This window comes from Stigmatopora nigra, chromosome 19 (assembly GCF_051989575.1).
Source record: "Stigmatopora nigra isolate UIUO_SnigA chromosome 19, RoL_Snig_1.1, whole genome shotgun sequence".
Classification (NCBI taxonomy): Eukaryota; Metazoa; Chordata; class Actinopteri; order Syngnathiformes; family Syngnathidae; genus Stigmatopora; species Stigmatopora nigra.
The window spans coordinates 7,894,251-7,920,256 of record NC_135526.1 but is presented as its reverse complement, the minus strand read 5'-3'; the positions used below and the strand labels follow the sequence as shown (position 1 = coordinate 7,920,256).

Below are 26,006 nucleotides of genomic sequence, written 5' to 3'. Positions count from 1 at the left end.
AAGAGAAAGGAGGAGGCACAGTTTTTTTCGCATCTCTTTGTCTTGGGCACATTTGAAGTATCATGTCCGTAATAATGCAGTCATTTCCCATGAGAACCATCAAATAAGTTGCAGTTGTCAGCTCAAAACTGTCTTCGGTCAGTTTGGCATTAAAAAAATAAATAAATGATGCGAATGATGAAAACATGCCCAAGTATCTACTAGCTTTCAGATTTCTAGTCTTTATAATCCTCCAATGAGAAAGGATGGGGACCTGTTTGGAATGTCATTGTCCATTGTCCTGTGTTCATATTTTTTAAGAATGTCCTGGTTCCTGTTCATATAATTTTTCATCATTCAGGCCAGTTGGTGGGTGCAGAATGTAGAATTTTCATCGATTACAAATCAGTGTGTATAGCAGTCTAGCCAAAATGTACCAGGGACCCATTTTCCCTATGTAGCAGTATATTCTTGGCAGTTAAAGGGTTATGTCGCACCTAAAATTTGCTGTACATTTTGCATTAGCCCTCTTATTTTTCAAACTACTGTAATGGAAATGTTGCTTTAAAAGTTTTTTTTTGAAAAGTGATAGCGATTAGGCAGGTTTTATAAGTAATGACCTTTTCTCTGTGTGTGTTTGTGTGTGTGCCTGGTTTCACAGTGTAAACGGTGGCCTCAAAGTCGTCTTCAAAGCTAGAACAATGGGTCACATGGTCTAGAGACTGTTATTCAACGGTGTCTTATTTTAACCAGTTTATATGGCAGGAGTGAAGGGGAGAAGCTGGGGGCTAAGTGAAAATGCCACTCATTCCCGAAGAGTCCCTGGCCTCGTCAAGGTTAGTAGCTTGTCTTTGTAAGTTGAGGGATTGATGCATGAGGCTGTCTGGCGCTAAATTCAAAGTCCAAGGCTGTCACTGGAAGCTGCCCCTCCCTCGCTATCGCGGGGCCCTGTCCTTCCCGACTTCTTAGCAGCCTGTCCTTTTAGGAACCTTGAACAGCCTAGGCAAGGGCATAGTGTCTGGTGCAGTAAGCCCATGCGGAGAGAGAGAGAGAGGCTTTACGTAACATTCTGCTCAGAACACGTCTGTATGACTTGTTTGACACGGAGCAGTGCAGTGCACAGTGTCGTTGTGTATAGCAATAGTGGCCCTTCAACATCGCGCCAGACGGAGGGCGGGGGGGAGATGGGGGGGGGGGGTTAAGAATGATCCCTGCAACTTCATTATATCTCTCTTTTAAAAGCTTCAGTTTGAAATTAAATTTTCCAGAGCAATTAACTAAAGAGTTTTCGGAATATATGAATAATTGATGGATATGTTGCACTATGAAGTAGGGGAGAGCATATGCAGTATATATGTGTCGCTTGTCAAGTACTTTTCCCTTGTGACTAATCGCATGTTCAATGAATCAAGACAGTAACTCGCTCAGTTTCTTTTTGGGGAAAATAATGATGCTTACTTTTTAAGATACACTGCAGTGAGATTTTATCATAAGCTCAGCCACTTTTCCTCCTCTCTCTGTGACCCTTGCCTTGCTCTACAACTCTCTCCTTTTGTAAACTTTTACCCCACTTATAAATCCATTAGCGAGGTGACGATATTCAGTGCGTCCCCTCCAGAGCGGAGTAAACAGACCGAGAAACAAGTTCCAAAGTACAGCTTTCTTCTAAACTGTGTTGAAAAAGAGGGCTTTTGAGGAGGCGGGCACAGTGCTGATGACTTGAGGCAGCCATATGACCTATTACTTAGGCAAAATGGACTGGTGACCAGAAGATTGCTGGCTCATCCTCTACTCACCCTCTGCCCTTGAGCAAAGGCAATTAACCCGCATTCCTCCAGTAAATATCCAGCTGTAGAAAGGGAAAGAGATGCGCAAGAGTGATCACTCTGTAAGTGACTTTGAATGAAAGTGTCCACTAAGCAGGAAGATTAAACAGATAATCAAATTAGAGCTTATGATTTCAAGCTATGAAAGCAGGAGTATGAACATGTACACATCAGTCCACCCTCTCAACTGTGTAATTGTGCTTTTCCACACTCACATGCACTGAATTTTCCTTTGGCATTGTGGCTAGCGTGTGACTTTGACCTGATTTCTTGAAGAAGCTTTTTAAGTAACTATCCTTGAAGGAGATCCAATCCTTCACTCTCCTTGAACTTGTATGCAAAGGGCCTGAAAGGGGAGTAGACCCTCGTGATGAGTAGGTTTGCAACTGTCAGTCAATTCGGTAATCGGTCCTCAGGTCAAAATGGGTTAAGGTCATGCCAGACTTAGCAAAAGCAACGTGTCTCTAACAATAACCCGCCCCTATGTCTAATTGGGTAATGCCACACTGCAAATGTTCACTCAGCACTGATCAAGCGAGTAGCTTTAGTTATCTTATTTTAATCCTCAAACACTGGGAATGTGAGCTGTGTTTTTTTTGTTTTGTGCTGACTTGTGTTGTTTGTTGGATGAGTTCTCTGTCTACAGCTGCCCTGAAGTTTAAACCCGCCTGGCTCACGGTCTCATTGTGCGATATGCTACTGTCTCGGAATGAAAGTTCTTTTAAGCTTGGATATTAACATGTCTGCCACATTTATGTAATATTTACCATTTGCATGGCTAAATCTGGATCTATCAAAATACCATGGCACATTTGCTGTATATATAGAGTTTAACCTCTAAATTGAATGGAAAATCTGACGTTTAAAGTACCGTCAGACATCAATTATGCAACATGAGCTAACATAATATTGACTAAGGAAGTCCCTGATCTATTCAGGTGATCAGAATTCTCCCTCCAAGGCATAATTTTTACAGGAAGAGAAGTGGGTAGAAAAATGTAAAAAGGAGCTCATTTTTGACTTTTAATGATAATTTTTATGAATGTGGAGCAACAAAATAATCCAGAGGTACGATATTTCCCAAGGAAACAACTATATAAAGTTTTTTATAGTACGGTTATTGGATAATAATAATTTGCAATACAGTAAAAACAGCGGAAGTAAACATTGCCTCCTAGGACTAAAGCTCTGGGCGCTTACAGGTATTGCAACTTTAATTAGAACTTTTCTTGCATAAAAAAAACACAAACCAATGTGCTTCACATAATTAAATAGAAGCAAAACCATTCACTTTTTACACGTTGTTTTACACAAAAGCCTACATTTACAAATATAAATATGTCTATGACCTAAATAAAGAACTGTCTTACTTTTATAACCTTGTTTACATCTTTGGGACCAGAACTGGCATTGGAGCCAGACAAATGTAGTTTAGTGAGGGCCTCTTTTATACTAATCCACCTTTTCTCCCATTCAGCGTTGACCTTGGTGCTTATGTGGAGGCAGGGCTTGACCTACATCAACCCCTTTAACTGGAACTAGAAACCCAACCAGCCTCTGGTGAATAAATAGACCTGGCACCTATTCTACTTTTCTCTCCAGTCATTTTCTCTGGTCTTTTTTTTTGTTAGACTTTGCAGTATATCCAGAGATCTTTTTCAGCATCTCTGGCAAAAGAGCAAAGTAGAACACTGAGCTCCATCGCTCGTCTCAGAGGCAACAATACACGTTGTGCACCAGGTCACCATTAGCACACATGGGCTTAGTGCTGTGTTGGTGACATTTTAACACCAGGTCAGCCTATGCCTGTTTTTCAAACCAGCATTTCAGTTTGTTGCTGATGCAGATTACTACATTCATTAAAAAAAAAGTACACTACAATGCAGTATTTGTGGTTGGGCATGAATGTTCAGTCAAGGTTAAATACCTTATATCTGATTTTTTTGATAAATGTAGCATGCTTTTGCAGAGCAGACCTTGCACACAATTGTTCAGTGTCTCTTCAAATAAGTAAAGCGTATTTAAAAGGGGATAATTAAACATCACTTCTGTGCAAATATAGCTCTTAAACAAAAGCTAAATAGTGGTTGCTAGGCAACACTAAGGCCCCGTTGAGTGATGATTTTTTTGCCTGGCACATACAAATTAGCAGTCAAAGGTGTGCGTTTAGATTAGTAATTACACAACGGGTTTAAGAGAATCCGCACAGTTAAAGATACGGATTAGTGTGTTGCGGAATTCCCATTTTGTGTTTGAAAGCTGTTGTCGTTAAAACGTGCCAGTGGAATAGATCCGTGTTAATGTATGGAGGGATTACTAAAGCAACGCACGAGTGACCGTCAGCTTAATGAGTGCAAGCTTTGCACGAGAAAGCTGTGCGTGATTGGAGATGTATCAAGAGCTGCCCCGTGATTGGAGATATATCATGAGCCGCCCTAACCCACTCGGGTGGGGGGGCATTCGAAGGGGACAGTGTCATGCTATCAGAGATCTGGACAGGCCCTGGCTTGGCTTGTCCCGTAATATCCGCTCTCGCCAAGAAGCTCATAATTTGTCCCTCTGGGATGATATGTCATACCTTCTTGGGTGACGGGGAAAAGCAGTGTCGAGGACCTTTAAATATGGCAGAGGATCTCTGTCGGAGTTCTGAGTAGCCGATGAGGATACCTAGAAGAATGTAGGAATGAGAAGCTGTTTAACCTCAGCGGCAATGGTTGTATAAAGGTGTGGGAGGGATTTTTCAAACATACAGCTGATACGGGTCACCGCTATGCCAATGTATTTCAATTCCTCTTCTTTCTTTGTCTTCCTCTCTTTCACTCACTCGCACTGTCTCCCTCGATCAAGCTCAGTAGAACTCCTAGTGCGATCTTAGGGAGGGGAGGGAAAAAAGAAAAGTGGGTCAGGGTGACCTATTTTTTTTCTCCTAACAGTTCACGGAGGCAGAGGGTGGTGGTGTTATCGTCAGTTAGACGAGGAGCAGGCCCTGATGGGGAGGCAGGGCCTTGTCGCTAGACGCAGCCACTCAGAACTGGGTCAGCGGCAGAGGCTACGTCTTGTAAACGGCTTGTCATAGTGGGGAGAAAAGCTGCAAATGAACCATAGATTATATGCCCCAAGCTGAGCGCTGAGGTCTCATTGCACTCACAGCCTCACACTTCAAAAAAACACACGCACATACATATAAGCCTTACAGTACAGTGCAGGAGTCTCTGAAGTACTGCCTCTGCCTTTTGAGTTCCTCCTTGGCCCTCTCAGTCTCCAGTAATAGCGTTTGATTACTGCAGTCAGACCTGACAAGCTCAAAGCCCCCAGCCGCACACGCTTTTAAGTAAAGGATCTTTCCACATTTCAATTTCTTTGACACACACTTCGCTGTTTGCTAAAATTAGCTCGCTCCATCCCAGATTCGCCTGACTTTATTCAGGTCAGGTTGTTTACTGTACCAAGTTTAACGGTGGTTTAGAAAAGAATGATACTAATGCCCATTCGACTGCATTTACCTCTTTGAATCTCTTTTTGTGGTATAGCCCAACATGTAAACAGTTTCTCTTCTGTGAGCTCTACTAACTTTTCCCCCCATTTAAATTTTCCACATCAAGATTAAAGGTTGGACAATTAATCTGGGCTGATTTAATAAATGATCCATATTAGCCCATTGTATTTGGTCACGGACATTTATGGTCATTAACTGGAGCATGTAAATGCAGTGTTTACACTTGTAGCATCTGCTGCTCTTTGCTATGTTAATATGAGAAGAAGTGGATTTTATATTGGCATTTCATTGGGTCGCTATGTGGGAATTTTCTTGTGGCCCCGAGATGGCCGGTCCTTTCTTTGTGAGGGAAATCATTGTGATGCTACCTGTTTAGTGAAGGCACACATTTGGCTCACGTTCAAATTGTTCCACGATCCCCAAACTGAGGCCTGTTATTGTCTTTGGGGCAATGCAATTTTCAGACAGTAGCACTTACTCGTGTTTTATTACGTGGAAGAAATCCACCAGCCTGTAATTAATCTCCCAGGACACTGGTGCCTCTACAAACAAGTCTGTGTTTTGGGCTGTCCAGCAACAAAGGCTCTGTTTCCATTTGACCTTTTCAATCCGACTCTAATCGGGATTTTAGAAGTTTTTCATTTTCCTTTGCCACTAGAAGTCAGTAGTCATTTTCAGAGAATCGGTGAAATGACCTTGAGCAATAGAAGAACAATGTAATGTAATGTAATGATAAAGCTTTGTCAGTGTAATTTCATTTTAGCAGAGCACGGAAAAAACAATGTTCTATTACTTTTGGATTAATGCTCACGAGGTGTCAGTGTAGATTTATTGTTTTGAGTTTTTGACGGTGTGCTATTTTTTTGTAAGCGTCTGAATGTCATCTTTCATTTTATATTATCATTAGCTATAAACAGATTTTATTGTGCAAAATGGAATGCACATTGTGTGTTTTTTTTTCTTTAAATGTGCAGTTGTGGGAAAGTTAACTATTGAACCATATTGAGGCTGTGTTCCCACCACATTTGAACAATTAAATATATCACAGTGGAGATCAACTTCAACTTTTTCCTTTCCTTTCCAGGCTGAGTGAATATATAAATATTTCACGTTTACTCTGATTTTCTCTAAAAAAAAAACAAGTCAAGTTCTTACCGAAGCGCATAGTATTGTCCTGGATATGGGCTAAACATGTTGCCAGGATTGGATTAAGAGCAAGACTCTGGTTAGTACCCACTCTAAAGTCCCATTGCCACAGCTTGTGAGCCCTTTACTCCTGTAAGCACAACTGTCCAATGTTATTCTTAGCCCCAGAACTTCATGTCTCCGCGTGAAAGCCCCTTAACGCAGCTAATTGAGGAGACTGCTCATGGCTCATGTCACTCATCAACAACTTCTCAAAAGCATATGTGTGGTTACTCTCTTTACTAGTGTGTGTTGAGCAGATACACAAAAAACTGTCGGGACTAGTGCTTTGCTAATTCAAAGTTGGAGCGTTTGCCTTTTATTCCAATGCGCCACCTTAAGCAATTAGTTTCCAGAATGTATTTGACATGTGTTGATATTACAGTATGGAAAGGTCAGACATGGGCAGAGGCGCAGTGAGCAGTTTCTTTTGCATTTTGCCTATTGCCTTCTCTCACATTGTAATGGAAATTGTTGCGGTCACTTGAACTTTGCTGACCTGCTTTAGGCACACCACACTATTTTCATGCTGATAGCAAGCCTTCTTTATGTTTATTCAACAGTTTACACTTACTTTGGACTGCGTGTTTACTCTGGAAAATCTAAGGTTTCATTGGGATCAGGCAAGTCAGCCATCAGCTCGTCAAAACACGAAACCCAACGTGCTTTAAAACTCTACTTCTCAACCTAACCTTAATTGGAGAATTGTTATTTGGTTTGTAAGCAAGGTGCCGAGAGAGCCTGGCATAGATTGTGGTACTCAGAACACAACAGGAAAATATGGGTGAGAATTTCCTTCTCCATAAAACCTGGTCAAAAGTTGTATGACATGTCCATTTTTGCCAATGCATATAAATGTTTGAAACTGTTTCGGTCCAATAGAAAGGTTAAAGATGCAGCGTCTAGATAAATCCTGTACTGGGAAACGGATAAGGACTCCCTCAGATTGACTAAAAACTCTGTAGAAAAGATGGGGGGAGTAAGAGGAAGACAGAGATGTCTATCAGGCTGCTTATTTTTTTGCAGATCCAGTTCAAGGGCGCCCGTAGGCGAGGCTGCACTGTGCCAGTGCTGCTGTTCAAGGTCATATGAGCCAGCCCTGTGACATTAAAAGGGAACAGGAAAGGGGAATGGGGAGGAGGGGTGCATAAAACCATCAAGCACAGACATGCACACACCTACTACACACACCCACACAGTTTTAAAGTATATAAAGTTACTAAACAATGAGAGGTCTGTCCCTACTTTCTCCTTCGTCATGGAATTAACAGAAGCCAAAAAGCAGTAGACCTATGTATAGATCACATAATGTATGCACACTCTATGTATTGTATACGTATATTGATTGAGTTAGCGCTAAACTACTGCCACGATGGATTGTACATTATTTTTAAGGGACTGAGAACCAATAGTTACAAAAAGAGCATGCCCTCGAGTGTTTATTAACAATAGTGCATCTTTTTCAAATACTATGGACCTCTCGTGTTGACTGGATATAGTTTAGGTGGTTAAAGGTCACTGTAATTGAGGCAACAAAGACTATAACTTAACCATATTTGAGGATAACATTTTTATTTTCTTTCTTTCTGCCAAATTGGCACAGAATATGAGAATTGGTAATTTGTAGTCAAAGAGCAAGGTCGCTCTGACCTCACAAGCCGATTTTAGAGGATAGGTCAGAACCACCTCGGGGGAGTTCCCTGCAATTTGGCACAGATTGTTTTGAAAATTATAATACATAACAGTTGTATATGTGTAAAGTTGAACTTGTTGTTCTTCTACCTCCTTTGAAGTTAGCTCATCGCTGATGACATTGCCAACTTTCATCGCACAAAGTATGCATGTCAAACATTTAATGTGTTTGACTTGATACAACTATATAATTGGGCGGTGCATGGGATGCACACCCCTACCTGGTATTATCTAGTCAACAGTTTTGTGGCGTCTTATATACCATCATATTTTGTGTCCATTTCAAGAATTTTTGCTGGAACGGACCAATCCCGCAAAATACTAGTTCAAATGTTTGGCTATGATATGCTAGAAAGTCAAATATATTCCTGAGAGAATATCGTTTCAATAGACTATGTTCTGTTCTTTTGTTACTAAATATTGCCTTTTGCACCTCTGTGTTTTGTCAGAGAATTGGGTTTATCACCTTGTGATAACATAAATATCTGTGGCATGGGTCAAATTCCCAAACAAACATTTTGGTTTGGATAATCCAGGACTATAAAAACAACTCTAATCTCAAAAGTGTTCATTAGTATTACCATATTTGTTTAGTTGAGAAATACATACAGTATTCATACAATGGATTTGACGTATCTCTCACACACCCACCAAACCACTTAAAACTGAATCCAAGTTCTTTTGAAGCTTCATGAACTTGAATGTATGGATGAAAAGAGTCTTTGGACTCAATGCCCCCCACGGTGCTCTCCTCCCAAGGTCTTAAATCAGACCTCTATATGAACCCAGATGGCATACAACCATTAGAATCCTCTCCTTTGATTAAAGCAAATAAGAGCATTTGAATTTACACTCATATAGTACAAGCCTGAGCAATGAACTACTGCATCATAAATCTTCTTACTACAGCCGTGAATGGAGGCATACCATTCTATTGATTAGTTTCCCCATTACTCAAAACAGATGTCTGTTTACAGGTGATAGATGATCCAAGTATAGAGTATTTGTCAGTCATCTGATATCTGCTGAATGTCAAAGATTGTGAAGAATTTCACTGGCTGCTCGAGTCCAGTTCATGTTGACCTGGACTTTGGGTTTGTTTTAATGGCCAACTGGGCCAACAATGAGTGAGTGAGTGGCTTGAATCCAAGTAGCACCCACCCATGGCTGCAGGATTATCTATTCAAGCTTGTCATTACAGGTGATATCCAACACTTGTTTCTTTTTGTCCAAAGTAATCTCGCTGATTTAAAATGGCATTGCACTATTGTGTACCCAGAATGTCCATGCAACTAAAAGTTAAAAAAAAAAAAAAAAAACACTGCTACTTTAAAAGCATCGGGAGTATGGCTAAGGCTCAAAGATCACACAACTTATTTCAATTTCACGTTGCTCTGACCATGAACAGTTTATTAGGTTGTGTTTTTTAGGCTTTTATATTTGACATTAATAGGTGTATTTTGTCTGTTATTCCATGTTTTACTATTGCTTTACCGTATGTTTGTTCTTGGTTTCTGGTCAACAAAAAAAATAATTGCGCCCTAAAAATGCAATTTATACTCCATTGCTGCTTGTGTTTTTTCCCCTTTCATTGTGAATTTGTTGGCTAGTGTGTTTTATAGTCTGCAAAATACAGTAGATTAGAGAATTAAAAAAAATGAGTTCACATTTTAGGCAAGCGTGACTAATACGATGTTTTATTTTTTAACAGTACGGCTACCCAGTGCATTGTAAGGGCCAAGTTACCGTACTTGTCTAAACTGTAGGTGACCCCAGAACTCCTTCACTCAAATCTGACACTTGCAGCTGAAAGTATTCAACACCCTCCCCCCTCCCTCCTATGGACAGTAGGTTCTTGTAGCCTCCCTCCTTGACTCCCTTCCTCTGTAATGTTCTGCTGTGCGTGGGTTTGTGTGTGTGACAGCTGCCTAATTGGGCATTCTCCCCTCGTCGGAGCGCCTGCTCTCCTCTCTCTCCCTCCTCCTGGGCCGGGGCTACTGACGAATGGCAGCGGATTACAGATGAGGACACTGTGACCTGCCTGACCTTGCTGCACAGCCGTGGGGGAGAAAGAGGCGGACGGGGAGGGAGCGAGGGGTGCCGAGCGACAGAGCGCGAGGGGTGGAGAAAACCGGGTGCGAGGACCGCAGAGGGGCGGAGCCAGAGGGGTCGGACTCTGTGCTCACAGGTGGGAGGAGGGCCGCCGGGTCAGCGGAGGACGAGGTCGCACGAAGGTGGGGGTGATATTAGTGAGGGAGGGGGTCTGCCAGGTGGCTGGACTAGCTAGGTGATCAGACAAATGACAAGTGTAACATGACAGGCTCTGCCCATTTTCCCTCCTCCCTCTCTCTGCCCATGTCACTATGTCAAGGACATGAGCTCCCAGCACTGCGGCATCCCACCCCCCTTTTTATTCAGAAATGTACTTGCCCTCTCCCCTGATCCTCATCTTAAAAAAAAAAAAAAAAAACTATTTCATGCGTATAAGCGGCTTCTACACCATTTTTGGCGTGCCTCCATACATAGCCTCAAGCCCTGACATAGACACTCAATTTTAGTGTAGATATTTCCATGTCCCCACCCCCTGCTCTCAGACTGCCAAGGTGAGGTTGTGTCCTCTTGTTCAGAGCGATTAATGGCACTCGTTATATACATAATGAAATACGCTGCTCTTGTCTAGCTTTCTCAATACAACTCATTACTATCAGTTTATCAAATATGTTTACATCAAATCCGGGTAGTTTTTTTTTTCTTCTCCTTGTCCAGAATTTTGACACCCACCATACTGCAGTACTCTGGTGTGACATGGCTGCTAGAGATCGGTCCAATCCAGTATGTTTTCCCTGTCCTTACGTGGATTTTGTCTGGTTACTCTTGTTTCCTCCCACTTCCCAAAAACATGCATGCTAGGCTCATTGAATGCTCTAAGTTGTCTGCAGTGTGAGCGAGCGGGAATGGTTGTTTACCTCATTGTGCCTTGCAATTGGCTGGTCCAAAGTTGACCCGTACGGAAAATAATTTTTGTATTCATCTTTATGTATCTGTCATAAGCCTAAATATATACACTTCGACTGCATGGCTATACTTAAACCGACGTCATGATACTTTATCTCAACTGTAAATTGCCTTGTGATGAACAAGGAATCTTAAAATGACTGAATATCATTGCCATCATGTTTTGAGCACGCTCAAGTTGGTTGTTTGGATTTTTCTTTCCTCACTAAATGCTGCAAAGCATCCTCTCTTTTCGTGTTGTGGAAAGGGCCCCTGTACTTATACAGAGTCCCATTTTGACTGAGTAAATTTAGATTTAATCTTCCTCCCTGTTCTTTTATAACCAAAGAATGCTTGCCTAATATTAGCTTCCTAAATTGACCTTGTCTTTGTGTGTTGTCTCTCTTGGCTACCTTGTAGGTTTTACTGTTGACCTATTCCATGTGTACGTATGTGACACTGTTCACTGGCTGACTCAAGCTGTGCAAGCTCTTTTAATCCCATGCCCCGGTGCACGTAGGCTTGATTAGTGGCAACACTTATCTGCACAGAAGACAGCTCACCCTGCTTTAGCGTTTGGTCAGGTCTGGGGCATGATGTGTCTTGGGCGTGGGGGTCAAGTCATGAGAAAGGTGAATGAGGAAGCAGGGGGGGTGGAGGGGGGGCACGTGGGGTGGCTTGTGAGAACAAGACAAGAAGGGAGGGCACAAGGCTTATTAGTATTCTAAAAGAGCACTTCTGCCAGTAGAGCAAATTGATTACTGCACTTTACCTGTATCAGCCTCCACAGCTAAGGATGACAAGGTTCAGGAGCATGATGTGTGCCTTTGTTTGCCTCCTAACCGCAGAAGAAAGGGATTGTTAGCATTCAATTCGGTAAGGATTCTTTCTAAGCATCCTCTAAAGGCATTTAACTGTGATTACCAGTAGATAGGTTTCTTTGTGCATTCAATCTCTTTCATTACAGAAAAATAGTGAACTGCTCACTTGTCTCATCTGACACACAGTATGATTTACCAGTTAATGACAGTTAATGGGGAGAACATGCCGTTCTTCAAGGCCAAGGCACTCAAGTGAAGGTGTAGCAGTGAACCTCTACGACTGTGTTCAGATGTGGTTTTATTTAGGAAAATTCCCTTATTGTGGCTTATGTGTGCCTGACACAAATATGAAGGCAGACACAACCAGAATGAAAAGTGAATTGACTAAAACATTTGTTCCCAATCAAAGTATTCCAATGCCAAGCATTTACACAACCCATTCGCCCATTGTTTTTGCGAAATGTGAATGTATCTAATGTGCTTGTAGTACTTTTGTGTGGGTTTTTCATTTTCAAAACTATATCGGCACAACTCGCCTATTTTCATTAATATATATGTATATATTTAGTCGTTCCACTGGAATGGATTGGGTTGTATGTTTTTTGTCATTTATTTTTAAATACAGTTAGGGTGCTTTACGGAGTTGGAAAACTCACTTCCTCAACCTGATAAAGTGCGAGTTGGTTCCTGCGAGAAGAGGCTTTTAGCTCAGCGATTAGTGCACTTGACTTTCACCCTGTAACGTGGTCGTGAAGCAGGGTTGTGTGACTTCAAACAGCACATATTCTCCTTCACTGGTTAGCAATAATTCTTTTCTGTCTAAAATGGCTTTGCAAAGGGCTAGTTTAATACAACTGTGAAGAAAAGGATGGATTGTACTTGTTAAGCCTTTACTAATGGGAAACTTTGGACATAGGCCTGTCCTTGTATAAAGGTCAATGTTCTCGAATTAACTCTTGTGTAATTGCCTTGAATTGTTTATAATTTAGAATTAGCAAACATGTGTTGCCTCTATGATCAAATCTAGGCTCCTAACACAATTAGCTAGTTTGCTTTTCTAAAACACTTGTGTTCTCTCCAATTTGTGCATCGGTCTGGCCATTTCCTTTGACGATTTCTATAAGTACAACTTGGCAAATAAAGCGCAGATGCTGACAGATGTATGCCAGGCTCATTTTATTCCCAACCTGCAGTTATCCTCGTGGTTAATAATTGAAAATATTCCGGAAATATATAGGGCATTCCTTCCTTGGTTTCAAAAGCTACTGCTGTGTGAGTAATGGGTCAGGCATCGGGATCAGACAAAGCACTAATCTGATTGAAGTCTCCTGTTCACTGGCATGGCTTCAGCACTTCCTTTGCCAGCTGGACTGGTGCTGCTCCAGACTTTATTGTTAAAGGTTACCCGTAATTGTTACATACTTGATTGGGTTAAACGTATCCAATTGAATTAGTCAACATTATTTTAATGGGGTGTCTTAGTGGACTGTACTTTTTGTGAAAGTTTTTTTCTCCAACCTTTCTAGGCAAAATAGGCATTTTCTATCTGGACACAGAAGGTCAATAGGAGTTTTGTAATAAAGGCAAACTCATTGGAGAAATATGCCCTTTATCTTTTTGTGTCTTTGAGACCTGTCGCATGGCAGCGCATCCAAAATTACTCAGCGCAAAAGGGAGGAAAAAGCAATACTCGTAAAGATGGACATCTTGCTGACTCATGGCAAAAGGCCTCTTAAGGGCTGATGCCAAGAATATTATGAAAATGATTCATTAAAGGCCAAGCATTTTAGCTGGTTTTACTTTGCTTTCAGGGCAGCCAGGCTGTAGGACATTTGATCTCAATTGCAAAGTGGCCATTTCCCTCACACATCAATGCTGCAGTTTACAACAAAATGTCTAGCTCTTGCTTTTGGTGGGTTGGTGGTAAGGCACGCTGCTGTTCCTATTTACAGCTCTCATGATCATGAATGGAAAAAGTGAGCACCGTTTTGGGAAGACATTGTAAGCAAAAGATAACCTCAAAGCCCAATAGGAATACATTGGCTAGAGATTGATATCAGCTATGGCTCATTAAGAAGGAATGTATGTGTGTTTAATCGATGCACTAATTTGCAGCCACTCAGGAAATGGCCTTTGGGTGGGTCTTCCCAATGGCACACAAATATTTGCTATAGATAGAAGTATTTTTTGAAGGCATATAATTGTTAACTGATGAAGGAAGCTAAGCTGAAAGTATTTTGGGGCCCGTGGCATCACCACCAACTGTTTCCCGTCCATATGAGTCATCTGTTTGCATCACTTACCAAATGTTTATCTTCAACTATACTAATACTTTTGAGGGGTTCGACTAAAGTTCAACAAAATGGATGCTGGCAGGGTGGATAAGCACAAGCAATCTAATCACGTAGCGGACATTAAACAAATATGTACTTGAACTGGGAGAAATTTCACTAAATTAAATATGTATTGGCATAAAACTGGGACAGAAATCGATTGGAAGATGTCACCATTGCCGTTACTTTTGATATTTTCTTTTGTAAGTGCCACCAAATTATGACACAACCATCTGAGTGTGCCAGCATAAATCGAGACTGAAGTGACCAGGCAACATTCTTTTCAACTTTTGTATTCCAATTTGGGTGAAACTATGTCAATTGTAGCCTCACTTTTCTGTCCTGTAGCTTACTAAACTGGCACCCGGTGAGGTCATCTGTCTGAAGGTTCGATGTGTTCTGTGTTCAGAGATGCTCTTTGTATCCCTCGGTTGTAACAAGTGGTTATTAAGTTACTGGCAATTCTTCCCTGACCTCTGGCATCAACAAGGCTTTCTCGTCCCCACAACTGGCACTCACTGGATGTTTTCTCTTTTTTGGACTATTCTCTGTAAACCTAAGAGATTGATGTGAGGTTATACAAATATATGTGTGTGTGAGTATATATATACATGTTTTGTAGGCAGCGTTAGAACACTGATTGTATTTGTATTTTCTGACTTTTCGGCCAAAAAATCTACTTCTCCAAGCCCTCTTGTTGTGAGATCACACCGTATTCTCTTTTTTAGCCCCCTCAAGGTGAACAAGAGCTTTTAATTCTACTCTCCTCTGGCGCGCTCACTCTTAGAAGAACTGCATTTGGTCAAGCAGCTTATGTTTTGCCTTATTTAATCATGCCACGCCATATTGAATTTGCAAACAGCGGTCACACTGCATGTGTAAGCAGGCTACCGTGTTATGTATGTACGGCGGGGTTGGGCTGCAGATTACATGATATAATGGTGTTCAGGCATCGTCTCTCCTTTTAAAATTCCTTTAACCTTGACTCCCCTAAACAACAGGGAGAACACATCTGCCAGGCTGGTGTCAGACATTAGTACACACTACTCGGGCAGCATCGTCACTTTTTATTAACGCCAAGAGCTTTTCTATGGACACCAGCTGTTGTATCAAGTGCAAAAGCCTTAGTTACATAAATGACCTTGACTTTGAAGACTTTACTTTAGCTACTGCCCCTTATCATTTTTGGGGGACTCATACATTTTAAATGGATTACTGATTATGACAATGAAGGTCATTTAAAAACTTTTTTTTGGTTCAGGGAATTAAAAAAAAAAACAAGACTGCATAGGCAAGTACATTCATGTCAAGGCCAGCTGGGTGTGTGTGAATGTCACATTCCTAGATGTGTGGCATGCTTTTGCGGGTAGAGATTTGGCGGTGTGGTTTTATTTTGTTGCTTATGTGCTTACGTTGTTTTGGAATTGTACACATTAATTACTGAAAAGAATATTTGCTTGGTTTAATCTAAAATTTTAATATTGTGCCACTCTTATGACCCACTTGGAAAGATTTGTGCCTTCTCTGATTAGTTCCCAATTATGTCCAATTCTAATGTAACGTCCTGATAATCGAACGTGCTCCAAAGCACCTAAGGTTTTTATGACCTTTACTGTTCACATTTAATTTTACAAACAATGGAAGAAAGAAAATACAATATATAAATAAACAGGCATGCAGTCACGAATGATAAAGCTCTTAGCCCTTCCCATCACGATGCTTGTCCGATCACAAGTATGTGGCACATAGTAGGGGTAAAAATCACTTTACAATTGTGCCTTCTCTGTCATTGGTTGACATTGTCAAGGATAATGGATAATCAGCCTGAATCTGTAGAGCAGTTTGTTGGTACTATGGCATCCCATTGTGGGGGAGGAGATGGAGGTCAGGCTTTTTAGTTGCCACAACCAAAGAGATGTTAACGGATGTGGAAGGTCATTTTCAACATATACACCAGTGAAGATAATGTAATACTAATATAGACATCACGCAGTATGAAAGCAAAATGAGTAGGCAATACGATTTACTGAGAATAGACTTTAGAGGACAGATTTCCTTATATTAAGGAAATGTATTACTTAACTGAGTCCAGGGTATAATGAAAAAACAAACAGGAAAAAGATATGAATAAGATACAAGGCAATGAAAGGATATTCTAATCACATTCCATCCAAGTTGAGAATTCAATTCCTACAGCAGAGGTTTACTATAGTGATCTAACAATGGTTGTGGTATTCTATCAAAAAATAATTTAAGCTCAATGACGGGAAAATAGCCTTAATCCTGAGTACCTACGCAGCATGATATCAGACATCAGAGAGCCCGGAATGACCAGGTTGTCTTTTGTTGCCATCAGATTTAGGTCAACGGCTTAAACATGGTATTTTACAGAAAATGATGCCAGTGGCCTAAGCTTAGTTATGTACTAGACATTGTTACACACAAGGGCGCCAAGAAATGCATTGCCCATGCAGTACTTTGTTTGGAAGAGGTCTAAAAATGGCTAACCAGATTGCTTTCTTAGTGTTACGCAGACTTAATTGCACCCTGATCAATTTAAATCCAAATTCTAATCCCATCTCCTTTTCATTAAAAGGACAACCTTGTTAACCTTTACTGTCATGACAAACTGTCTCTTTAAGGTAGGATTGCAACCTGATTAAAAGTTCAAAGTTCACTACTTGTTTTGTTTTGTTTTACCCCTTTCTAGCATTCTCGGTTAGGTATTTGGACTGGCAACTGCATGGTTTGCAATGACCTTTGGTCATGATTAAGGACTGCAGTGCAGTCGTGTGCCTGACAATGTTGGTCCACTCAACAGACACCACAGCTGACCCAAGCAGGCAACTTAGTATTAACCTTTATAGGTTGGTCATGCCTGTCGGAGGTGTTCTGTATCCATGGAAACCATGCTGCTAGTGCTCAGTGTGGCGCCAATAATACTGTCGTAACGCTCTCATTGCTGTTCCATTGTAACTGGTTCTGTCCTCCAGCAGTGTTGTGCTGTGACTGTCACTCCCAAACACAAGCCAGATGAATAAGTAGAGCACACACAGACAATTTGTTTCTTTCCCTTTCCGAAATGAACAGTTATCACACAAGCTTTGATAGTTGATATTTTACTTTTGTTTGGTAATTTGAACTCAAAACACAGTGTCATCATAGACAAAGATGTACCCTTGCTACCAATTTTATTATTATGTGAGAACTAGTTTTACCTGTGTGCACATTTGTCCTTAATCCAGATTTTTAGCTGTCAAACATGTACAGATGATCAGAGATAAACTGTTGTTAGTTGCCACAATTTTAGCTGGTTTATCCCTTCAGATATTGGTATGGCACATATGTCTAAGTGGCAAACAGCAGCTGGTTGACAAAATACCGTTGATCAGTATTCCCTACTACGGTTATAATATTGTGTCGATCCGCATTTCACACAACTGTCAGTTGGTATTGCACAAAACGGGTGGTGTCAGTTGCACTATGGTTGGCATTTCACAATCCTGCACTTCAGGTCAATATAAATTGTTTGACAAATCTCTTTACAATTTGCACGGCTGTTATCGCGGAGCACTTTTTCTACTATTTCCCACACGGCTAAATGGCTTTAAACACTATAGCAAATGTTTTACATATTCTTATAGTGGAGTGTTCAATATTAAAATATAGTGGCACTGTTAGGAGAAATGAGACACCGGGGACAAATTCCATGTGTGTTTCTGACATTTAACAATGATTCTGTTGGTTGATTTTGACACATTCATACTCCAAATCTTAACTGAGCGTTGGAACATCCATGCGAATGAGCCTCTCCATTTTTTCTTTTGGCATCAGTTTGAAGCTAATGAATTAAACGTTTTTTATACTGTACAGAAGAATCAGGAGTGAAAATATGTTTTGGTGTTATTTTTGTCAGGTGTGTGTCATAGTTGACTGGGGAAATATTTTATGCGTTGTACAGAAGGAGGTGCCAGTCGTTATTGGGGAAATACTTCCTCCTTTGTATAGACTAAGATGCTGCTCATGTACATAAAGAGCAGGAGGTGGTGCGAGGGGATAATCCACTGACAAACTGAAATTCTTTACAGCTTCCTCAAAAGGCATTTTTTTTCCTTTTTGAATGAATGAAATTGTTTGAGGGGTTTGCGTCTGAAGACCTGTTTTCAAGGTAGTGATCTTGAATTTTCAATTTGTATACAAGTATATATAGCTAATCTGCATTTGCCTGTTCCGTAAGTGATGTGTGGGTGTTGGTGGGGCGGATAATCTGAAATGTTGTCAAGTAACAATAGTGGCAGACAAGGATTGAAATGAATGGTTTTGTAAAGGCCCTGCTTGTAACATTTCCCTTTCTTTCTGTCTCTTCTCATCTCCTACAGGTCTTTGTGTGAAAGGTGCCGAGTGGCCATTGACACCAAGAGCCATGGAATGTGTAAACATCTTTCCAGCAATATTCCCCTGACTCCAGGATGTTCTTCATACAAACAAAGAGGAAGACATTCTGGCAACCTATCGTGCACGCTTAACGGCATATTGCTCGTATTACCGGTAAACATGGACGGTGTCTCACATCTGTGCTTTTCACCGGAGTGAATGGTCACATTTTTTAGTACTTGGGAAGTGCGTGCCACTGTCAACCAGATGATTTAGTTGACATTTGATTCCCTGTAGCACTGCTGAACCATACAAGGGGATCCTAGTATTGAACATGACTCATGGGGAGGAGCCTGGCCCTGAAACACACAAGGATTCAGCTGTTTTAACTTATCTGGAAGGTTTACTGATGCATCCAGTGGTGGCCGGGCCTGGGGCCACAGCAAGCAGGAGGTCTGAGGCTGCCCACAGCAACCAAGATCAGAGAGAAAAGGTGGGCAGCCCATTTCAACTACCTACGCATAGCCCCACAGCTCCTAAGGCTGGAACTAATGGCCCGACGATGGGTGTTTCGCAGCACTTGAAAAAGGCCCGCTTGTTGCGCTCTGGGGCTTGGAATGATCCCAGCAACCATGGCTTGAGTTCGCCACCAGTGGAGCTCAATGGCCAAGCAGGAGGCATGCAAAATGGGTCACAGGAGGATTCCTCTCATGGTGGAGAGAGTACTCTTTTGGCTTCCTTGCTCCAGTCCTTCAGCTCCCGGCTTCAGAATGTGGCAATGTCTCAGCACACAAGCAAGCCGCCAAGTGAGCGTTCCTCTCCGTCCACCGCGCCACCCACAGATAACCCTAACCCAGTGTATGGGATGGCCTCGAACCGCTTAAAGGGCTTAATGAGAAAGAATAAACTTCATAATCACAGCAACACCCCTTACAGTCGTCGGGGACACAGTCATGACAGACCACCGGAATCACCCAGGGCGGCTCACGGCGCTACACCCCCTTCGGCAACCGCAGCTTCTGAATCCGTATCCTGTGCGGACCGGTTGAAGGCTGTCGCAAACATGGTGAAAATACGTTCGAGTCCCGCCCCTTCACCCAAGCCGAGTGTTGCCTGCAGCCAGCTAGCCCTCCTGCTGTCCAGTGAAGCTCATCTCCAGCAATACTCCAGAGAGCATGCACTTAAAGCCCAGCTCGCTGGTCGATCTGCCAGTGAAAGACTTGCCGCCATGGCAAACCAGCAACATGGCCTGGACAAAAGGCCTCCGAGCGTGGGTGCCTCTCCGGAGAAACTAAGCTCTGTAACAACGCAAAATGACTTGCCGACGACAAACACACAGACAGCAGCACTCCCTCGATTGGCTTTGCCCAATCCACTGAGTCCCCCTTTGCTATGTGGGCATATCAAAAGCTCCTCCTCACCCACTCCCCCACATGCCCTGGGCCACTTCAGTCAGTCCCCAAAAGAAAAGAAAGGCTTTGACTCACGACCAACTCGACCCCCTCAAACATGCAGCAGTTTGCTGTTGCTGCTACTCAACAACCACAACAACCAGAAGCAACTAACTAAAAATGGACACCTGGAGGACAGCTTTAGTGTTTTACCACCAAGTGGCTCTTCTTCAGTGACATCTGATAGTGAATGTTCCACCCACGAGAAAAGCTTGGCCAAGGACATCAGTGACGCGGAGACTTCCTACTCAAGCTGCTCCCCCATGGACCTCTCTATGAGAAACTGGGACAGAAAACACGATGCCGGGCCAAAAACGTCCACCCCCTTATCATCCTCTGCTTCGTTTTCCATCCTAACACGCACTGTATCCACTTCTAATGCTAAAGTTTCCTGTAATGCCACAACATTCTCTGGTTATTCTTCTGCTCCATCTTCTAATACAGTCTTTTCTCCCCCGCCCACTGTTGTCTCTTCTGCCCCCAGTTCTATTTCTTCATATTCCTCTCTCTCGACATCCTCTTTGCACAAACTCACAGAGTCTTTGGTAGAAAAGCGGACTTCTGAGTCACCGGGAAAAAACATGGTGAAAAGCAGAAAGCATGAAATGAACCCAGACCTTCAATCCCAATCCAAGGTAACATTAATGCAGCTTTTGCTTGAGCGCAGAAACAATGACGTGATAAATAAGAACGCCGATGAGAATGTGCCACTTGATATTACAATGGCCACCATGTCCCGAAGTCAACCTAACCTCGTATGCTGGGAGGAGGCCAGGACAAAAAGCCCGATAAATAAGCTTGTAGCACCAGCTCAACCTACGTCCGCTCTTGCTCGCGACCCAGGCGAGACAATATCCCCACATCCCCCCTCTCCCCCAGCCCAGTCAAGTCCATTGGATTTGTGCAAGTCAAAAGCTTTCCATCCTGACAAGGGTGCCGAGGCCGCATTCAGTGCCAGTAAACTGTTACAAAATCTGGCTAAATCTGGAGTTGCTTCATCCTCCCCACCAATCCCATCCGGGAAAGGGTTAGGTCAGGAGCTTGATACCAGCAGGCCTTTATCCCTACTGGAAAGACTTAATACTCCAGTCCACAGGAGTGCCACTGCCACCCCGCTATCTGACATGGCGGCAAATAGTAGGGAAACGTTCACAGCTCCTTCACAGATAGAGAACCTTTTAGAGAGGCGCACAGTGTTGCAGCTGCTTCTAGGAGCAGGTTCAACTACTTCTCCAGTCAGGTGCAAAGACAGACCTGAAGGGAGTGGCAGGAGAAGTGCAGATTCGAAATGGGGGAGTTATGAAAGGAGCCAGAGCATCTCCAACATCTGTGATAGTGCTGACATGTCTGCCGTTGATGTAAAGGTCAAAACAGAGGAAGGGGTGGGGCCCTCATCCACCAACTATGAGGACCTAATCAACAGAAAGAGACAGAGCGGTTTGGAAAAACAGAGCCCACAATCAGATGCGGACACACAAGCAGAACATCAACCAGCTGAGGTTATCGCAAAATATGGTCTACTCAGCCAGTTGCTTAAACATCAGACAGCTAGCTACTATAGCAGTGCTGTTGTGCAGAATGAGTCACCACCCAGTCAAGTGAAAGAAGAAAAAACAGAGTATCCAAGCCCCAGTCCAAAGAAGAGACGCTTATGTTCTGATCGGACTGACAGTTTGGACAATAGCATTTCTCATAGAGCATCTCAAAGGGGCGACACTAACACTTTCACCTCACCAGCTGTTCAGGTGGAGCCCGAAAAGCAGAGGCTTCAGAAAGAGGAAGAGGAGTTTCCAACTAGGAGCCAACCCAGAGAATCTCTTAGCAGAGAGAGTCGAGGATTCAATGTGCTCAAACAGCTGCTGCTCTCTGACAACTGCCTGAAAGAACTGTCCAAGCAGCACCGTGGGACACCCAGCCCTTCCGTCTTGCAGCCGAATGGCAACACCCTCAGTCAAGCTACTCCCCCTAACCACAGTTTTCTTCACCCGCCTAGCTGGCACCCACACAGCTCACTCAACTCAGGGCCTTCAAGTAATGTCAGAACACTGCCCACCTTGCCTGCAAATGGCAGCCCCCAGAATCATCATCAGCCAGCTCCATGGCAGGGCACACAAAAACGAGACCCACCCAATCTTGTCAAACAGGAGCTTGAGAGGCACATTCAATGGAGTAGTCAGGAGAACCATGAAGGATGCGACTCAAACCCAGACTATCCTCGGCTGTCGCGTTCCAATCCTATCCTGTATTATATGTTGCAGAAAGGCAGTGTTCAGTTTAGAAAGGAGGTGAATAGTCAGGCTGAAGGACTTCAGTCTGTGGTGAAAATGATTAAAGAAGAGCCAATCAGTGACATGCATGCTTATGAACAAAATCTGAGCTCAAGCCCACAATCACCGACCACTCGCCATGACAAGCACAGCCAGGACAACCAGAGGCTGAGTCAGTCATCTGAATAAAAAGGTGTAATATCATACATGTTGTGAAAAATTATCCAGTCTTTTTGTTTTCAGTTTTTTTTCCAACTGCTTGCCAAAATGTTTGAAAGTGACAAATCACAATGAAGAAAAAAAAATAACACAAGGTTGATTAAAACTGCACACTTGTAGTGGGTTTGTATTTCAGTATTACAAAAAGGTCTGTCTTTGCCTAAATGTACAACTGAATTCACAAAATAAGTCATCAGTAACACTCAGGCCTTATATATTTTTAATACATGTATTTTCTCCATTAACAACTCATTTGTGTATTTTTGTTTTTTAAAAGGCAGGGTTTTTTAATTTCTGTATTTATTTGGTACTTGGAAATAACGTGGCCATGTCCCTATTATTGCCTGCGTCACAAATTATTAGTGGCTCCAAAATTGGTTTTGTTCATATTTTCTCACTATAAGAGTTAAGCATAGCATTTTTAAATGAGCTCCATTTCAGGGTAGTCCCAATATAACAAAAGCATTACATGATTGATTCAATCGAAGGCCTTGAAAACAATATTCACAATATATTGTTTATACATCAGCCTCATTGAAATTTGAATCTGAAGTGTAATATAATGACAGAGTGAGATTTTACCAAATTAATTTTTGGCACCACTTTAGTTTTTATTTTTACATTTGACAGTACAAATTCAGGGAAGTGTGGTAGGTTTTTTGGGGTGTAGATTTTAGCAAACTGGTTTCATAGCGCATGTGTGGTTTTCAGCCAAATCTGAAATATTGAAGCCCCCCTCTCCCCAGTTGAACACCATTTCTAAATATGAAGCACATTGGCTTTTCCTTTTTTTTGTTTACTTCTAAAGGAGTACCCAGAGTTTGCACTATTGAGGCCAAAATCCCCCTTGTCCTTTACAGAATAATTAAATGGCATGTGATTTAAAAAAAATGTCAGTATTGTTATCTGTTGAGATATGACAGCTAGTGATTCCCTCCTCCATTTCTTAACTGTTCTGTGCTTTATAGACCTTTCTGTGACCATCTCTCAATTCATAAAATGTCAAAAGAATTGCATGATAATGAAGAGATTTTTGACAAAGAGAATCCCACAGATTGTTTTCAAATCATTGACTATATATATATATATATACTGTATTCATTTGAATTTGACATGCCGCTTTTCCTTAGTAGTGTGATATTTTGAAATCCATATACATGTCTCTTCAGTTATTGATACAATTTCACAATGGTTAAATGTATTTGTGTAAATAGTACTTTCAGTATGAAAGCTGACTATTTTGTAATGTTTAAGCAAAGATATTACCCTAGTTTTTATTGCGCTGATATGTAAATATGAATTCTATGCGTACAGTTGTACATACAAAAAGGAAGAGGATGATATGCCCATCTTTTTTTTGGTTGACTGGTTTGTTCTTTGCATGTGTCAATGTGGTAAATGATAAATCTATTCTGCGCTGTGTTGTGTAATAATGTCTGACCCTCCTCACTGCTGCCTGTTGCATGCAGATGCATGGGAACTACCTGTGTATCTCCATTGGTGATGGGGAAAAATGTTAAGTCTTAAAAAATAGGTCTTTTTTTTTAAATCACAGTTTCTTTGAGAAGACAAAACTCTCAAAATAACCACAGACTGTTAAACATGGTGATGAAAAATATGTGAAGAATATAAAATGTGCATTGAATATTTTTGTGATTATCATTTGTTTCTGTTACTGGCTAACAAAGCTCCATATGGATGGGCTTCAGTGGAAATTTGACGTACAATCAAAGATTTGCATTGTGCATTTGAGAATTTGTAGTTGCAAATATACAGAGAAAAAAAGGGGTTTTCATTTGTTTTCCTTGTGAAGACCTGAAACAATTCATTTTTTATGTTTCCATTTTTTTGGGGTGTTCATTTGCACTGATATCTCTGAAATAAAGTCCTAAAAATGCATGACCAAGGTGAATGTCTTACTCTTTTTCTGGTGGGTCACACATTAATGGTGTTTTGTTCAGGAATTCTGTTGATTATGTTTTAAAGTTGATTAATTTTTGAGCCACTTATAATCACAAAGATCACGGTGCTATGAGGAGCCTATTCCAGCCAACTATATTACACTACTAGAACAAACTTTGTAGAAAGAGAACATGTTCAATGACATTAAAATAACAAATCTTCACATTGGATTGTTTTTTTTATATAAATATATTTATGTAAAAAAAAAAAACCGACAGTATACTTTCCAGCATTGATTTTTATCTTGCCCCGTGGGCCATAGTTTGGGCACCACTGATCTAATTGTTAAGTAAATATATTGTTAAAAGTTTTGCGTAATGGAGAGTGGCAAACGTGCTGAGCTGGTCTTGCTTAACAAAGCAGGCTTTCACAGGAGGAGACAACTTCAAGCTACTTGGCTTGAATGTAAAATCCAGTGAGCAAACAAACGTCTTTTTGTCTGCGGTGCACTTCTAAAAAGCAGCACAGTTCCCTTCAGCCCTGACTTCCTTTTTTTTTTTTTTTTTTTTAAATCCTTCCCATGACTGACTGCACTTTTTAAACTCCCAGTCACCCTTCTACTCTGTGAACTTCTCCATTTCAAGATTCTTATCAAGAATGAACCTCCAGTAACCTCTTGATTTCCTCTAATTGCTGAAGCGGCGGCAAACATAAAGGAGGGAGTCACAAGTTTAACCCGAGGTCAATGTGTAAAACTTGACAATTGACTGTTTGTCTGCGTACACTCTCGCTTCCATTCCCTGACCCCAACTTTTGGCCAAGAGAGCAGCATGCTGCATCTGTGTACCAGGACTATTTTGATCCCTTATGCCACAGGTGTCTAATTGGCGGTCCGGGGGCCAGATCTGGCCCACCATGTCATTTTTGTGCAGCCCAAAAAGTCAAAATCCCCCCCCTAAAAAGCCTTTTAAAAAAATCAAAAACGGAACAATATTTGCTGTTTTTCATTTTTTTTCCCCTGTAAATAAAAAATAAAATATTTCTTGTTTCTTTCCTTTTACAAATGATTATAAGATAGTATTTATTGGTTTCAAAATATTTTTTAATCAAGCAATATTCTAATGTCTATAAATAAAAAAAACTGTTTTTTCTCTTTTTATTTGTCAACATAAATAAATAGAATGCAGAGGTCCAACCAACCCTTGTTCGGTTGCCAATGGTTAGCGGGGAAGCTCGATGTGTCCTGATATATAACTCTCCATGTCAACATGAACTTTGAACCTCACGTGTTATATAAACTATTTAAGCTTTGTTGACTTCATTTCAGATATTAAAACATGTCTTAACAGAACGTGTGCATCCATGTACACACACTGGAAACTTGTAACCTAGATTCTCACCATCTTATATTCAGAAAATAATATTTCAATTTTCTTTGCTACATTTGTCACTTGGTCCAAGCAGACT

The 26,006-nt window shown here is 41.5% G+C and overlaps 1 protein-coding gene and 1 long non-coding RNA gene across 5 annotated transcripts in view; one reads left to right on the top strand and one right to left on the bottom strand.

Moving 5' to 3' along the window:
* The window catches only part of nrip1b (nuclear receptor interacting protein 1b), a 29,128-nt gene extending 4,592 nt beyond the window's left edge, over positions 1-24,536 (top strand). Inside the window, exons 1-2 of one of the 2 annotated variants that reach the window (XM_077740064.1) lie at positions 11,868-12,048; positions 18,706-24,536. In XM_077740064.1, the coding sequence (XP_077596190.1) occupies positions 19,035-22,607 (3,573 nt within the window). In that variant the 5' untranslated portion in view covers positions 11,868-12,048; positions 18,706-19,034 and the 3' untranslated portion in view covers positions 22,608-24,536. Of the gene's footprint in view, positions 1-11,867; positions 12,049-18,705 lie in introns of those variants that run through there. The other variant, XM_077740063.1, reaches the window with a different exon arrangement.
* LOC144212315 (uncharacterized) overlaps positions 1-26,006 on the bottom strand; it is a 51,554-nt gene that overhangs the window by 21,358 nt on the left and 4,190 nt on the right. For 2 of the 3 annotated variants that reach the window (XR_013329744.1, XR_013329742.1), the window contains 4 exons: positions 11,945-12,010; positions 11,736-11,849; positions 4,556-4,675; positions 4,384-4,472 (listed from right to left, as the gene is read on the bottom strand). This is a non-coding gene — a long non-coding RNA (uncharacterized LOC144212315). The remainder of the gene's footprint in view (positions 1-4,383; positions 4,473-4,555; positions 4,676-11,735; positions 11,850-11,944; positions 12,011-26,006) is intronic. The other variant, XR_013329743.1, reaches the window with a different exon arrangement.